The 17,064-nt window shown below is 46.0% G+C and overlaps 1 protein-coding gene across 1 annotated transcript in view; it reads right to left on the reverse strand.

The window, feature by feature from the left end:
* The window catches only part of LOC149449524 (transient receptor potential cation channel subfamily M member 2-like), an 80,626-nt gene that overhangs the window by 46,124 nt on the left and 17,438 nt on the right, over positions 1–17,064 (reverse strand). The window contains exons 2-6 of the mRNA XM_089693145.1: positions 14,796–14,884; positions 14,494–14,576; positions 3,253–3,418; positions 2,936–3,116; positions 268–425 (exon numbers count right to left, since the gene is read on the reverse strand). Coding sequence (XP_089549271.1) covers positions 268–425; positions 2,936–3,116; positions 3,253–3,418; positions 14,494–14,576; positions 14,796–14,825 — 618 coding nt within the window. The 5' untranslated portion in view covers positions 14,826–14,884. The remainder of the gene's footprint in view (positions 1–267; positions 426–2,935; positions 3,117–3,252; positions 3,419–14,493; positions 14,577–14,795; positions 14,885–17,064) is intronic.

Raw genomic sequence — 17,064 nt, forward strand, 5'->3', positions numbered from 1 at the left:
TATTCATATATATACTGCACTGTGTGTAAAGGCTAGTAGCTGCCATACACGAGCAGCATTGTGTCACAAGATTAACTATCTTAAACTCCAGACTTTAATGGAAAATGATCTTCTAGGCTGAATAACAGATCCATAGCTTTCTCCTAATTCCTAAATCTTGTGCCTTGTGTTCCTTAAAAGAAAGATCACAAAAAATTCTGGCATTTAGTACAAAATATTTCTATGAAAGTTATGTTCTATATGATATAGACTATGTCTACTTCTTACCGCCTCACTGAGCAGTAATTTTCGGTTGTGGACGATGCCCCAGGTAGCAATGCCTATCAGGACAATCTCAGAGCCTTTTCCTCCACTGAAATTCCGTATGGCTTCACCTACAAGCTTCATGACCCCAGCATGAGACCCTCCAGTGATGATCCAGGCCCCTGTATGTACGAAAGGGAGGAGAGATTGGCTATACAAAATATGGCTGCACTGTCTGTACTGTAACCCTCTCTGGTTAGCCATTTCATCATCCACTTCCTTACTTACACTACAAACAGCATATGAAAAGTACAAAAAATGGCCCCTGCCCCAGTCTATAACTGGCCTGCACAGCAAGGAGCACATGGAAGGACAACGCATGTCAAACAACAAAAGAGACAAATTCCTGGCTCAGCTTGACAACCAGCCTGCAAACAAGCCGACTTAAAAACAGGGGTTTAGTTATTACACACTTTGCAAACACATGCGTAAGCTACAGAGCCTCTTCAGGGCATCCTGATATTCCGTAGTCATGACTATACAAATTTTGAGAGCCCCCATAGTAGAGGCACATGTCTTTAACCCCTCGCCTACAGGGAACGTATACCCCCTTCCTGCCCAGGCCAATTTCCAGCTTTCAGCGCTGTTGCACTTTGAATGACAATTGCACGGTCATGCAACACTGTACCCATATGAAATTTTTATCATTTTTTTTGTGACAGATAGAGATTTATTTTGGTGCTATTTAATCATCTCAGGGTTTTTTATTTTTTCTTGAACAAACAAAAAACCACTGAACATTTTGAAAAAAAAAACATTTTTTCTTAGTTTTTGTTATAAAATTTTGTAAATAAGTGATTTTTCTCCTTCATTGATGTGCTCTAATGAGGCTGCAATGATGGGCACTGATAGGCTGCACTGATGGACACTGATAGGTGGCACTGATGGGCACTGGTAGGTGGCACTGATGGGCATTGACAGGCATCACTGATGGGCACTGAAATGCGACACTCATATATGGCACTGATAGGCGGCACTGATAGGCGGCACTGACTGGCACTGATAGGCAGCACTGACGGGCACTGATAGGCAGCACTGATGCACACTGATAGGCAGCACTGACTGGCACTGATAGGCGGCACTGACTGGCACTGATAGGTGGCACTGACTGGCACTGATGGGTGACACTGAAAGGCAGCTCAGATGGGCACTGATATGTGGCATTGATGTGGCACTGATGGGCACTAGCAGCTGGTATGGATGAGCACAGAGCTGGCACTGTTGAACACTGACAGGTGGTGCTGCTGGGGCTACATAGATCATCAGGGCACACTGATCATCAGTGCTCTGATGATCTGTGTAGATGTCCCCTCCGAGGAATGCCAATTACCGGCTCTCCTCTCCCCTGTCAGCGTGATAGCTCAAGAGTAGAGAAATGCCGATAACCAGCATTGCCCTGTTTACATGTGATCAGCTGTGATTGGACACAGCTAATCACATGACCGAGCCGACATCTTCAGCTCTTTCCGTAGATCGGTGATCCGCTGTGTCCGAGGGACACGGCGCACCACCAATCGCCGTGCATGCGTGGTGAGAATGGGAGGACGTCATATGATGTCCTCCCAGAACGAGAGAACCACCTTGCGTCCATCATATTACTATATGGCGGGCGGGAGGCGGTTAATGGATAGACCAAGGGCAGGTGGACCTAAGGGAGCCCACCCCTCCTTAAAGGTACCGGAGAACACATGACACCCAGCATGTAGCACAATGGCAGCTAACGTGTCCAGTATGCCTCCTCACTAACAACTCAACAGTACAAAAAATGGCCACTGCCCCAGTCTATAACTGGCCTTCACAGCAAGGAGCACATGAAAGGGTAACACATATCAAACAACAAAAGATAAAAATTCCTGGATGACTGAACGACTGAAGTAAGTTGGCAAGATGGTATTTTAATGATATAAATGGAGTGTTTCTAATAAGAGGAAACTATTGCTGTTTATTGTGAAACGGCAGGAATTTATTCTTTTAGACTTGAAAGGTACTTAGAGGTCTACTTAAGGCAGACAGTGTTGACCGAGGAATCCCTCCAGCCGAGTCATTGTGCCGTCAGCCCCTGCTGGGAGAAGACAGTGACTATTACTAGCAGGGGAGGACTGACAACTCATGGGGCCCCTGGGCAATAGGGGATCATGGGGCCCCTGTTTCCACGTCCACACTCAAACCACACCCAAAAAAGCCTATGAAAGGTACCAGGGGCATCTCATGGGGCCCCCTACCGACCCTGGGCCCTCGGGCAGTGCCCAAGTTCCCGAATGGTCAGTCCGCCCCTGATTACTAGTGAATATACCAGCAGCTAGCAATAATTGCATGTAAAATTCGGCAGACTGGTTGTACCCAATGTCATCAATCAATCAACTTGGGTGCATTCCGCCTTCCCATACATGGTTCGAACCTCAGCCGGTTTCTGCTGAACCAGCCGAGGCTCAAACTGTCTATGGCTGACTTTAATTGTCAAGTTTTAGCTCTGCTAGAGGCCATTTTATCTAACAAAAATAAACATTACCTACTTTCCTCAACAGCCACTGAAAATCATGATCATTAAAGTGTTTCAGCCAAGCATTACAAGTGAGGACAGCAGTGACAGTGAAGCACAAGGATGATGTGCTCATTGTAGAAGCCCCATTACCTGTGCTTCGTGCAGCCTTCACAAGGTCCCGGCTGAACTGGGTCTTCAGCCTTGGACTGATGTTGAAATCTTTGGCTCCTCCTGTCACAGATATGAGGAGACTTGGTACACGAAGCCCCCACTGCTCTGTCATCAGTTCAAACAATATGCTGGGCTCAGTGTTGGAGGATGCTCGCACGTACTGTTGAGAAACAGAGCCTAAAGTAACTTATACAGCAAGATGTTTAACCCCAACTATTAAAATGATAAAATGTGTCCAACAGCAGTCTAGGCTTCCACAGCATACAGTAATGTCCTTCAACACCCAACAACCATACCTTGGCCCAGGTCCTGGTGGTTCCTGTAAATGTCATGTCCCCATATGCATCAGTGGGGAATTCTTCGACATGTTTCTGATGGTCCCAATTGATTTCAGGTGGGCTATTGGGATGTGACGTGTCATGAAAATGGGATTCTCTGGTGTAACCACATCCACAGGTCTCCCTAAGAGAGCAATAGAGCATCTATTAGACATGCGATTTGTTTCATTCCGAATTGAAATTCGGCCAAAATTTTACTCATTCGGAGATTCGGACGTATCTAAATTTCCAAATTACAATAGCAACGAATTTAAACGATTTTGAATTAACGATACAAATATTTGTCCAAATTCTTATTGAATCTGAATTAAATTTGAACATGAAATCAAATGTGAAAACATATTTGAATGAAATCATATTGCTGACTATTGTGGATTTCCTTCAAAGACTATGTGTACTGGTGTTAGAATATAGCTGACTTCAGAAATTTGAATTTCAAAAAGCATAGAATAGAATAAAACAGAATAGAAAAGAATAGAAAAGAAAGGAAAAGAATAAAATAGAAGAAAGTAGCATAGATTTAAATAGAATAGAATAGAAAAAAATATAGCCATATTCCGAAATTTGAATTTCAAAAAGAATGGAATAAAATGGAAAAGAAAACAATAGAAAATAAAGGAAAATAATAGAAAAAATTAGAATAGAATAAAATAGAGTAAAATAGAAAGAATATAGCCATATTCCGAAATTTGAATTTCAAAAAGAATAGAATAGAATAAAACAGAATAGAAACGAATACAGTAACACAGAATAGAAAATAGAATAAAATAGAATAGAATTGAAAAAATAGAATAGAATAAAATAGAAAGTACGTAACCATCTTCCAAAATTTGAATTTCGAAAAGAACCAGCTATTCTTCACAATGAATTTGCATCGATTTGATATTTTCAATTTGAATTCGATTTGAATACTTAAAATCCATTGTAAAAATTCTAATCCAGTCGAAGACAAATAAATGAAACTAAACTAAAAGAATGCAACAAAACAAAATTAGTAACTTAACAAATTGATCCAAAAACAAAACAAATTGGGGGGCGTGGTCTGCCGCGATCCGGAATGGCCGCTTAAGCCAGGAGCTCCCGCCGGCCGAGGACTTCTCCTTCTTCTGCACGGAGGATCGGGTGAGGCAGGGGCACATGACCATGGGGAAATCGGACCGGAACACACCCGGTTCCCGTTCCCGTTCCCCACGGGTCCCTAATTAGCCGCAATCGCAGCATATACAGGAGCTGTTCCGCTCCCAACAGAGGGACAGGGCCCAAGCAGCTTCCCCCTCTCCCCCCCCTCCTTCCTCCTCCACGGCAGCCTGTGTTCAAAGCAGTGACACTGAGCATGTCACTGACACAGTCCCGCAGCATGATCTCTCCTCTGACTCCCAGGCATTGTCTCTCAGAGATCTTCAGGCGGTGGCTGCAGATATTAAAGTCACACTCACCACCGCCCTCAGTGACCTGCGAGAGGATTTACTTTCCTTAGGCACAAGGCTGGAGGGAGTGGAACTTGCTAGCCGCAATAATACAGACGCCATAGCAGAAATACAGCAGACAACAGTCTCACACGCATCACATATCCGTGAATTCTACAGACAAATAGAGGATTTGGATAACCGTGGACGCAGACATAACATTAGACTCCGTGGTTTGCCAGAATCTGTGGAACCGAACGACATCTCTACAACGGTTGTGGCGATCTTTAATGACCTACTGGGTCGCCCGCCGGCCACGCCTATAGAGTTGGAACGAGCACACAGAGCACTCCGTCCCAGGGGCAGAGATTCTGATCCCCCAAGAGATGTAATATGTTGCCTAGTCAGCTTCCCACTAAAAGAGGACATCCTCAGGCGCGCCAGGGACAGAAGGCGCCTCTTATATCAGGGGTCTGAAATACATTTATTCCAGGATCTCTCCAATATTACTCTGCAACAAAGACGGGAACTTCGCCCCCTATTGGATGCACTCCGTTCACATAACATACCATATAGGTGGCGTTTCCCATTTTGTCTTTCCGCACAGGCGCAGGGGCGCACAGCCTACCTGCGAGTTCCGGAGGATCTGCCTAATTTCTGCACTTCCCTAGATATCCCACTAATCGACCTCCCTGATTGGTATAGCAATATGCGTCTCCCAGGTGTTCCGGAATCCAGACCGACGCCAAGTGAGATGGAATGGCAGGGCCCTGGCTCTCGCCGACGCCGATTGATTCCCGCAACCCCGCCGAGACTTCCAGCCAGTGGCTCTACCAGCATAACTAGCCCGACGGCCTCTCCTGCTCATCGCAGGCCTCGTCATGAGGCTTAGAGACCCTTCTCTACATTCTGTCCTGATTTCCTTAATTTACTGTGCGCTACCGCTGGTTTCATTGCTCGCGATCCGTTCAGCCACTCTTCGGACTTTGTCTGCAAATTCCTTGTCCCATTTCGCCTTACTTATGGAGCTTTCTGATCTATCATCCTGGGATCTTCCCTCCACATGATCTGGACTGGACTCATTGGTACTCTTGCACACAGGCAGCCCTATGCATCTGGGGCCACTAAGATCTCATCCCTACGATTCTTGACCCTTAATGATTGTTTGGCACAGAATATTCCTATAAGTTCCTCCCTTCTACCCGCCCATTTTCTGCACCACCGCTGTCGCTTCGCAACGGGAATATCGGATCTACAACCAATTTAGTGCCTAACCTCCTCCATGACACCTCTGATAGGTCTATTGCCATCTAGAGACCCCGGGTGGACTCCGGAGGGCTCCGATCCTCTTCCATCTCCTGCACAGCTGACTCCGAGCCTATCCTGGGGACCTCCGAGGATATCGAGTTCGCCAATGAAGGACTTTAGGTCCCCCCACACGCATCGTATTCATCTCGCCTTGCACCGTTTCCAGAAGACCGAGTTGGGAGAGGATGAAGAGAGTTCCTCAGCACCAATTATCCTTTTTCACGTACTCTGATGAGCGGGTTGCTGAGTTTGGATTGGGAGGGGTGGGGGGGGGGGGGAAACCTTTGCTTATAATTTATTTATTTATTTGTTTTTTTTTTTTTTTTTTTAACCTTCACATTGTTGCTGTGCACCTGTGAACGAGCATCACCTCAATGAGCTCTCCGGATGGAGACTCCTTGCAGAAATCGGTCTCTCCCATCCCGCTCTATATCCTTTTTCACCTTCTGAATACTAATGAGTACTTCTGATGAGGCTCCAATGTAGGTAATCTGCCTGTGCCTTCTTCTTCCCTCCCCACGCATTTCCTCCTATCTGATATGAGGTGCTGCTCGGGTCCAGGAGTACCTTGAGAGTCCAGGCCGGGGGGGGTCGTTCTGTCATATTAGTTGTTCTCAATTTAGTATATTGTGTTTTTTTTGATATGCGATATTTGAGCTGTATGTTTTTTTTCTGCACATGTTATGCCTTTCTGTTCCTCTGCCAATATTTTGTGACTTCATGTGTTGTGCGACACTGCCTGTTCTCTCCCTGAGGAGAGGGCGGTCTGACCGTTCTATGAAGCCATACCTTTGAGGACGACATTCCTAGTAGTTCCACCACGGTATACTCGTGACACTATATTTCCGCTTTAGAATTCCTACGTAGTGCTTTGTTCATATGGGTATCTCCCAAACATTGATATGGCTTGTTGCCTGTCTCACTTCCCTCACTTCCCTCCTAGCGCAGGCTACCGTTCTGTTCTTGACCCCAATTTCTCGCTAAATCCTGAGCCATACGTCCTACCAGGTGAGGGTTGATACATCTCCCTCGCCGGCTGGGTGTAGTCCCTCTCTGTGCATGCCCTATCCTCGCCCTACCTCTCCATTCCCTGCACTTTTTAAGGTCTTCCGTACGGCGGGCCTCTTTTTTTTATTTTGGATTTCGGCCCACTGCGTTCCCCACACAGTAAGCTCGGAGAGCTTTTACTGACTCTTGCCGGCTGTTTTTACTCCCTCCTTTCTCTTTTCTGTTACCCCTTAACCCCCCCCCATCTTCTCTTCCTTTCTCTTCTCCTTTTTTCTTATATATCTAGGCGGATTAGCTGGTCTACTCCTCCCGCTGGTAGTTCTGTGTTTTTTTTTTTTTTTTTTTTCGTACCTGTGTCTACTCTCCTCCTTTCCCTTTCTTATTTCTCTTTTCTTTTATTTTATTTTGTTTTTCTTTCATTTATCTCTTTAAATTTTTTTTTTTTTTTTTTTTTTTTCTTCTCCCCCCCCCAATCCTATTCCCATCCTTTTAGTACCCCGTGTTCCCTTTTTTTAGGTTGCTTTCACACTCCTCTTTGGACATGTCTTCTCCCAAATCGTTGTCAGGACACTTGTCACTGAAAGTTCTATCTCTTAATGTGAAGGGTTTGAACACACCTGAAAAACGCTCCATTCTGCTCTCCTATCTATCTAAACAAAGAGCGGATATCGTTTTCCTTCAGGAAACGCATTTTAGACAGGATGTCATTCCCAAGCTCTTTAACTCACGTTATCCGACAGTCTATCATGCCCCTAACCCTCATGCCAAATCAAAAGGTGTCGCCATCTTGATTGCAAAACATCTCCCTTTAACTATAACGGAGTCGCTCCCTGACTCAGAAGGTAGGTTCCTGTTTCTAAAAGGCACTTTTGCCAACAGACCCATTACACTGGCAAATTTATATGCGCCCAATACCAAGCAGGTTCCCTTCTTCCGCTCAATCTCCACCTCTCTTTCTTCTTTTCAGTCGGGTGTACTGATCTTGGGGGGAGACCTTAATGTCCCTTTATGCCCTTTACTGGATTCTTCCTCGGGCAGTTCATTTTTACCATACAAATCCCTAAGACAGATCCGCATACAACTCCAGGATTTACAACTTCACGATTCTTGGCGAATCCTACACCCGAACGTTAAAGATTATACGTTCTTTTCTCCTCCACACAATAAGTACTCCAGAATTGACTACATTTTTCTCTCGCAAGTGGATCTGCCGTTTCTTCATGACACCTCCATTGAACCAATGGTCCTATCGGATCACCATCCCATAACCATGACGTTGCGTTTTCCTGAAAAACACTCCCGCTCTAAGATTTGGAGATTGGACGCATCTCTTCTTTCCGACCCAACACACGAAGCCGAGATCCGCTCCCAATTGGTAGATTACTTCGCGACCAACCAGACTTCAGATACCTCCTCCTTGACGCAATGGGAGGCACATAAATGCGTAATTCGCGGGATTCTCATAGCCATGGCTACGAAGCGTAAAAGGGAGAGACAAGCACATTTGCGACGACTTATGGAGCGCATCCAGTTTTTGGAAAGAGTTCACAAACACAGTCAAGCGGCTTCTACCTTGACTGAACTCACAAACACTCGCACGCAGCTTTTGACCGAACTGGGTAAGGTGGCTAAACGTAGATATGTCTTGTCTCAAAAATTATTTTATGAGTTTGCGAACAAAAGCGGGCGATTCCTCGCCAGATCCCTTCAAGCGAAAAAGTCGAGCTTAACAATCCACAAAATCAGGGGTCCAGACGGTTCTTTTGCCACCACTAATGCTGACATTGCTTCTCATTTTGAGCAGTATTATAAGGCATTATATAACCTCCCTCCGGAACGTCCCCCACCTGAAACCAACAAACTCAGAGCCACGGTGATCTCGGACTTTCTTCATCTTTATAGCCCTTCTGCACTTTCTGAGACATCCGCCCTGGAACTGGAGCAAACTATCACGGCAGAGGAACTGTCGCGGGCCGTCAAACAAATGAAGTCTGGTAAAAGCCCGGGCCCTGATGGCCTGTCTGCGGTATATTACAAGGAGTTTTTACCCGTCTTGTCCATCCCCTTCCTCTCGGCTTTCAACACTTTCTCTTCACTCCCTGTGCCGTGTCATCGCCTTTTAGAAGCGCACATCACTGTCATACCCAAAGGAGATAAGGATGCAACTTTGGTTTCCAATTATAGGCCCATCTCCCTTCTGAATGTAGACGTGAAACTTTATGCTAAAATTCTGGCCAACCGTCTCCTCCCCTTACTCCCTTCTTTGATTAACCTCGATCAAGTGGGTTTCATCCCTGGCAGGGAAGCGAGAGACAATACTATCAAGGCCCTCAACCTTATCCATTGGCTTCGCACATCAAAGTCTCCTGGGTTCCTTCTCTCTTTGGACGCTGAGAAGGCCTTTGACAGAGTGTCCTGGGATTATTTGAGGGCAACCCTTCAGGCGATTGGTTTGAGAGAACACATGCTTAATTTCATCATGACCCTGTATTCTGGACCCACGGCACAGGTTCGGGTGAATGGCCATTTATCGAACCATTTCTCTCTCGGCAATGGCACGCGCCAGGGCTGCCCCCTTTCTCCTCTCCTCTTTGTGCTATCATTAGAGCCACTGCTGCGTAAACTCCGTTCCAACCCAGATATTAAGGGCGTTTCCGCACCGGCTCAAGAGTATAAACTCGCCGCCTATGCGGATGACATTTTGCTGTTTCTAACGGAACCTCGGACCACCTTGCCCAATTTGCTTAAAGATTTCTCACTTTTTCAATACATGTCGAACCTTAGAATCAACCATTCAAAGTCATACGCCCTCAATGTCACCCTCCCTCCTGATGTAGTCTCATTTTGCCGATCGCAGTTCCCGTTTAGATGGGACAGTGAGACTCTCACTTACCTGGGCATTCAGCTTACGTGCGACCTCTCTGACCTTTATGTAAAAAACTTTATCCCAGCACTTAAATCCATTCAGGAAGATCTCACTAAATGGCATCGACCATGCTTTTCCTGGTTCGGCAAAGCTGCTATATTGAAAATGAACATTCTCGCCCGCCTCCTCTATTTATTTCAAACCTTACCTATCCAATTGCCACCCGCCTTTTTCGCTTCATGTAGGAGAATGTGCTCCTTCTTCCTTTGGAACCACAAGCGTCCGCGCATATCTTTCTGCCAATTGGTTCTCCCCAAATCCAGGGGTGGGATTGGGCTCCCAGACCTCAGGCAATATCATTGGGCCTGCCATCTTTGCAGAATTATAGATTGGAATATTCATTCGACTACCAAAGACTGGGTGCATCTCGAAAACTCCTTCTCTCCTTCTCCTATAGCTTCGATCCCGTGGCTCTTGACGAAACATACCCCCCAGGCCCTTCTCACTCATCCACTGATTGGCCCTACCTTGCGCATCTTCCGCTTGACATGCAAGTCGGCCTCCATCTCGGATGCCCCCAACCCTTTAACCTCCCTTTGCTTAAACCCGGACTTCCCTCCGGGTATGCACAAGGCCTTCCTGTCAGAACATTGGCCGTATGACCAGGTGAAAGCGGAACACTTTTTTCATAAAGGCCAATTGAAATCCTACTCCTCTTTGGCGAGCACCATGAAAGATCGTACCTTCCCCTTTTGGGCCTACCTTCAAATCAGGCATTTTCTCATATCCTCTGCTCACCGCCACAAATGGACTCGTCCTCTCACCCCCTTTGAATCAATTTGTTCTAAGGCTGAACCCCAGCGGCATCTAATCTCATCCATGTACCTCCTTCTCACCGGTGATGGGAATCCTAACTCGCTCCCCGCTTGCCGAGCTTGGAGGAGAGACCTTGATATAGATTTTTCTTCCTCAGATTGGGACCAAATTTTTACATACTCCCACAAATGTTCGCTGAATGTATCGACCCAAGAAAACGGATACAAGCTAGCTTCCCGTTGGTACATTACCCCATCCAGAACTCATCGTTTTAACCCTTCTCTACCTAATAATTGTTGGAGATGTGGAGCACCTGATGGGTCCCTTCTCCATATTTGGTGGTCCTGTCCTATCGTCCTGCCCTTCTGGCGGGAAGTCCACCGTATAACCTCGTCAGTGTCCACTTTACCTCTCGATTTCTCCCCGGCCCAATTTCTCCTCCACCATACACCGCTCCCCAAACGTCTATACTTCCGATCGTTAGCAATGCATATGATTAATGCTGCTAGACTTTGTCTTCCTGTGCTTTGGAGATCTACTCAACCCCCCTCAATAAAAGATTGGTTCACTCGTCTGGGAAGAATTGCAGAGATGGAGGAGCTGATTGCTTCCTCCCAAGATAACCCGACTAAATTCTCCCATACTTGGTCGTGTTGGATCCACTTCCAAACGACCCCCGAATACCAATCCCTCATGGGTCTTTCTACCTGACTCTGAGCCAGACCTGTGGCTTTATATTACACTCTGTATTGTACTGACTCCTCGACCCTTGCTAGGCTGTCGATGACACTTTTCTATTATATCCTTTTCACTGATCAGGTAGTGAGACACTCCTTTTCCCTGGTGCCCGATTGTCTGCTTTATGTCTCTATCCCCTAGGGGATGAGCACACCAGCTCTGTCCTTGGAGCTTCCACCTATATGACATGTCTATCCATACCGCCCCCCCCCCCCTTAGTCTCCTTCCCCTTTGACCCTTACCCCCCTTCCCCCCCTTTTTTTTTTTTTTTTTTTTTCTTCTTTGGCTTTCCAGCTTCTCACCATTTTTTGTTTTTTCTTTCCTCCCGACTCCTTCCTCGTTGTGCCCTGTACCTGCCATTACTGTCTTTGCTGTTTTTCACATCTTCTCCACTTCATTTTTTCCCTTTTTCTTTTTCCTCTACACTTATGTTTATTCCGCTGTCCATAGGCAACCTAATCTCACACCCGGATTACACTTGCACATGTGCCTCTCCCATTCCATGGAGTAATTTTCATATGCGTTGGCTACCTTTGAGTGGTACCTTTGCTGCTCCTCCTGGATAACACCGAGCTTTCTATATTTTCGCTACTTCTTCCTTGCACCAGAAGCCCAGCACCTTTAGCTTTATCCCCTTCCCCCCTACTCTGCTACTCGACGATAAAAGATATCTGGGGGTGCAAATAAATGATCCTGCTCGTTTGGTGATATTTTGTATGCTATGTGGTGATTATGATTGGTGTTTGCCTTCTTTTTTTTTTTTTTTTTTTTTTTTTTTTTTTTTTGCTGTGTTCTCGTGTTTTTTTTTTCCAAGTTCAACTTCATTATTGTTACAGGTGACACGAGAGGGCTTTATTATTTTGTTCGCCTGCATATTTCTTATTGTTTGGCATGTGCGATTTGTGTTTTACCGCATTTCTCTTTGGCACATTGTATTACATTGTACAATTTATACCATTTATATGTTTTGACTTTTTCTCAATAAACTTTGTGGAACAAAAAAAAAAAAAAAAAAAAAAACAAATTTTTTCACTCTGCACTTGTTTAGCATCTATAAAATATTTGCAGCATAGTCTGATAAATTGAACCCAACACTCAGAGGCGTAGCTAGGATATTTTGCACCTGGGGACAAACTATAAAATTGGCACCCCAGCCCCCCTCCCCGTTTAATCACATCAGTGACAGAAATGATGGGGCACTATTCCTCCAACTGACAATGATGGGGCACTATTCCTCCATTGATACCAATGATGGGGCACTATTCCTCCCACTGACACCAATGATGGGGCACTATTCCTCCCACTGATACCAATGATGGGGCACTATTCCTCCCACTGATACCAATGATGGGGCACTATTCCTCCCACTGATACCAATGATGGGGCACTATTCCTCCCACTGACACCAATGATGGGGCACTATTCCTCCCACTGACACCAATGATGGAGCACTATTCCTCCCACTGACACCAATGATGGGGCACTATTCCTCCCACTGACACCAGTGATGGGGCACTATTCCTCCCACTGACACCAGTGATGGGGCACTATTCCTCCCACTGATACCAATGATGGGGCACTATTCCGCCCACTGATACCAATGATGGGACACTATTCCTCCCACTGACACCAATGATGGGGCACTATTCCTCCTACTGACACCAATGACACTTACCTTGCTGACCCCTGCTCCAGCCTAGGCTCCTTCCCTCTCCCATCCACAGCCAGCATACCTGGTTGCAGCAGCACCCTCCGCACGGCACACTTACCGGTCAGCTGTCTTCTTCACTTGCTCCGGCCGCTCCCTCACTCGATCTTCGCGCTGCCGCTCGGCTCCTCCTTTCCAAGCTCCGCCTCCTCGCAGGTGATTGGCTGCCTGTGTGCCTTTCCTGAGCTACAGTTCTGGTGGAGCTTGTAGAGGGAAGTACAAGCTGCCATAGACTGTCCAGTGATCCCGAGGGTGTGGCCAAATGACAGGGGCGGCATGCCATCCCGCCCACACATCGCGTTCAGGGAAAAGAAGACACCGGACCTGCAGACCTCTCAACCCCTCCTCCAGCAGCGCCTCCTGGACTGGATCGTTGTGGGACTGGGACACGGAGCCAGGAAAGACACAGCAGCCCGCTGCCCGCCCCTGTACTAAGTGTCCCTTCCATTGGAAGGGGGGCGGTGGCACCACGCTGCCCCCCTAAAATGTGCCGCCCTATGCAAACTCCTTGTTTGCCTCATGGCAAATACGCCCCTGGTTGTAAGCCTCATTTTGGCGCCCCTATACCTTGGCGCCCGGGAACATATGTACCCCCCTGCCCCCCATAGCTACGCCTCTGCCAGCACTGATGACCTATTCCACCATACACAACAAACAATGAACATATAGGATCCTATAGACACATTTATGGCATGATGTGTAGGCCACAGCAGAAGAAATACATTATTGTTGTGGAGACTGGAAGGACTTTGATGTTCCAGTTAGTCTTCACATCTCTGCAGCTGGGGAATGCGAAATGTAAAATCGGGGACCACGTGTAAAATCACGCACATTCCCAAACCACAAAGTAAACGCACTGAAATTTAGCATACACGTGGGGGTGCCATTGTTAATGGCACTCCCACACATCTGCACTTGTGGTGCGTTTTCACACAAAGCCTCATGTTACCACAGCACCATGCAGTTTGGTGCCGCACAATTTAAAAAAAAAAGGTTTGGGGATTTTTTTTCCCTTCATTTCTCTGGGTGAGGCAGGCTATTGAAATGAATGGGTGCCCAGATCTGAACTGTGCCTTGAAGGGACAGAACATCAGTGACATAGCATAGTAGATCAGGTAATAGATCATAGTAGATCAGGTAATAGATCATAGTAGATCAGGTAATAGATCATAGTAGATCAGGTAATAGATCATAGTAGATCAGGTAATAGATCATAGCAGATCAGTTAATCTGCAGCAATGAAGCTTCTAAAAATGGGCCTCCTGTTGCTTGCAATTATACACATTGATCAATATCTTTTATGTCGGCCAAAATATTGCACAGAACTCTGTTGCAGATGACGTACTTACCCATCACTAGACTTTTGTGGGATGAAAGCAACGCACTCTTTTTTCTTAATATTCGTTGAAACCCAAGAATTAAGGTCAGCAATCTGTAAATGAATGATAGTAAATTTGAAAGCGACATTCTGATTGAAAGAAAAGAAAATAGAAAAAAGACAAACTCAGAATGGATAAAGCAGAGGAGGCACACAAGATCGAGGGAGAGCCAAAGAAGACATTTAATGGAAAAGGAGCAGAGAGCAGATAAACCAGGGCCAGAATAAAGAACTTAAAACAGTTTTAAAGTGATGACACAGTAGGAGACTCACCGGTTCAAGAGGGCCCTGAGAGAAAGACATTTATCAATTCAATGGAGGCCAGAGGGGAGGAGAAACATCAGCTTAAAGCAGAGTTCCACCTAAAAAGAAAAAATAAACGTCAGCAGCTACAAAACTGTACAGTGGGGATCAAAAGTTTGGGCACCCCAGCTAAAAATTTGTATTAATGTGCATAAAGAAGCCAAGGAAAGATGGAAAAATCTCCAAAAGGCATCAAATTACAGATTAGACATTCTTATAATATGTCAACAAAAGTTAGATTTTATTTCACCATACTGCCCCGAACTACATTACCGACCTAATATCCAAGTACCGCCCAGCACGCACACTCCGCTCCTCACAAGACATCCTTCTCTCTAGTTCCCTGGTCTCCTCCTCCCATGCCCGCCTCCAGGACTTCTCTAGGGTGTCACCCATCCTCTGGAACTCCCTTACCCAACCCATCAGATTATCACCTACTCTACTCTCCTTTAGGCACACCCTGAAAACCCATCTCTTCAGGGAAGCCTACCCCCTGCTAACTTGACCGACCTCCTCCACTCTTCCTACCACTCCATCCCCCACAGCTATCTCCTCCTGTACCACTATCCCGTCCCTTCTAGATTGTAAGCTCGAAAGAGCAGGGCCCTCGATCCCCTCATGTTTTGCATTGTATTGGTATTGTTCTGTCACATGTTCTGTCCCCCTTTGTAATGTACAGCGCTGAGTGAACTATTGGCGCTTTATAAATACTGTATAATTATAATAATAATTTCCATCATTTACACTTTCAAAATAACAGAAAACAAAAAAATGGCGTCTGCAAAAGTTTGGGCACCCTACAGAGTTAATATCTTGTACTGCCCCCTTTGGCAAGTATCACAGCTTGTAAACGCTTTTTGTAGCCAGCCAAGAGTCTTTCAATTCTTTTTTGAGGTATCTTTGCCCATTCTTCCTTACAAAAGTCTTCCAGTTCTTTGAGATTTCTGGGCTGTCTGTCACGCACTGCTCTTTTAAGGTCTATCCATAGATTTTCAATTATGTTGAGGTCAGGAGATTGTGAAGGCCATGGCAAAACCTTCAGTTTACGCCTCTTGATGTAATCCCCCATGGATTTCGAGGTGAGGGAAAACCTGTCATACAGGTGGTCAGGCACCATTGCTAGCTTCTGTGTTCTTCACCTATAACATCTGCCTTTCCCATAAGGCAAAAAGACCTACCAGTACTCGGTTGCCCCCAGGACTTATACACAATGCTATAGTGCCTGGCCACCACACCAGGGCAGGGGCAAATTTAGCAAAGCAAACAGGTACTAGTTGTTGTCAGAAAAACAGAGTGGTTCAATAACAGTCCAGGTCAAAAGGCAGGCAGAGTTCAGAGAATAGTGCAATATCCAGTCTGAGGTCATCAACAATTGAATCCAAATGGCAGAGCAGGGCAGACAAACAGGGAGTTTGGAACACATATACACACGCCATCACAAGCATGAGACTGCAGGCTTGGCTGGCTTAAATCAACTTTGGTCTCCACCCAGAGGCTGGCCATATCAATCACCTTGCAGGTGGACAGACAAACAGGGATGCATCATAGCTAAAACCAGGATTCTGCAATAAGACCAACAGCTGTCAAAGAACAAGACAATTTGCACACTCCCGACAAAAACATCAAGTACAAAAGAGGCCCTGAGAGGAGGAAAAACAGCATTTTGAGGGGGCAAACGAGAAGAGGCACACTATCTCAAGAAGGGACAGAGAGAAGAGAACACAGCATCTCAAGGAGGGCCAAAGACAGGAGGGAGGGCTAGTGAGGAAAAAACAGACAAGTTCAAATTCAAAGGGGGACCTGAGAGGAGAAAAACACCTATTTGGGGGGGGCAAAGAGAGGAGGCACAACATCTCAAGAAGAGACAGAGAGAATAAGACACACTATCTGAAGGAGAGTCAGACAGAAAGGTAAACAATAGTTTGGGTGGGGGGTAGATGGAAAATTAAACAACAATTGAAATAGTCCTATAAATGGAGGAGACAATGAAGCTCAAATGGGGACAAGAGGTGGAGACAGCACACATATCAAGGGAGAGAACAGAGCAAGTACGCACTTCAGCTTGAGGAGGGCCAGGGAAGAGAAGGCACCCCAGCTCAAAGGAGACCAAAGAGAGTAAGGGGACACTATCTTAAAGAGGGCCAGAGAGATGATACATCACCTCAAAGAGGGCTAGGGGTGAGGAGACGCATAACTTCAAGGAGGAACAGAGACATGGGGACTCGTCATACTAACGAGT

This window comes from Staurois parvus, unplaced genomic scaffold, assembly GCF_062004578.1.
Source record: "Staurois parvus isolate SC_StPar_1 unplaced genomic scaffold, SC_StPar_1.0 ptg000615l, whole genome shotgun sequence".
NCBI classification, from domain to species: Eukaryota; Metazoa; Chordata; class Amphibia; order Anura; family Ranidae; genus Staurois; species Staurois parvus.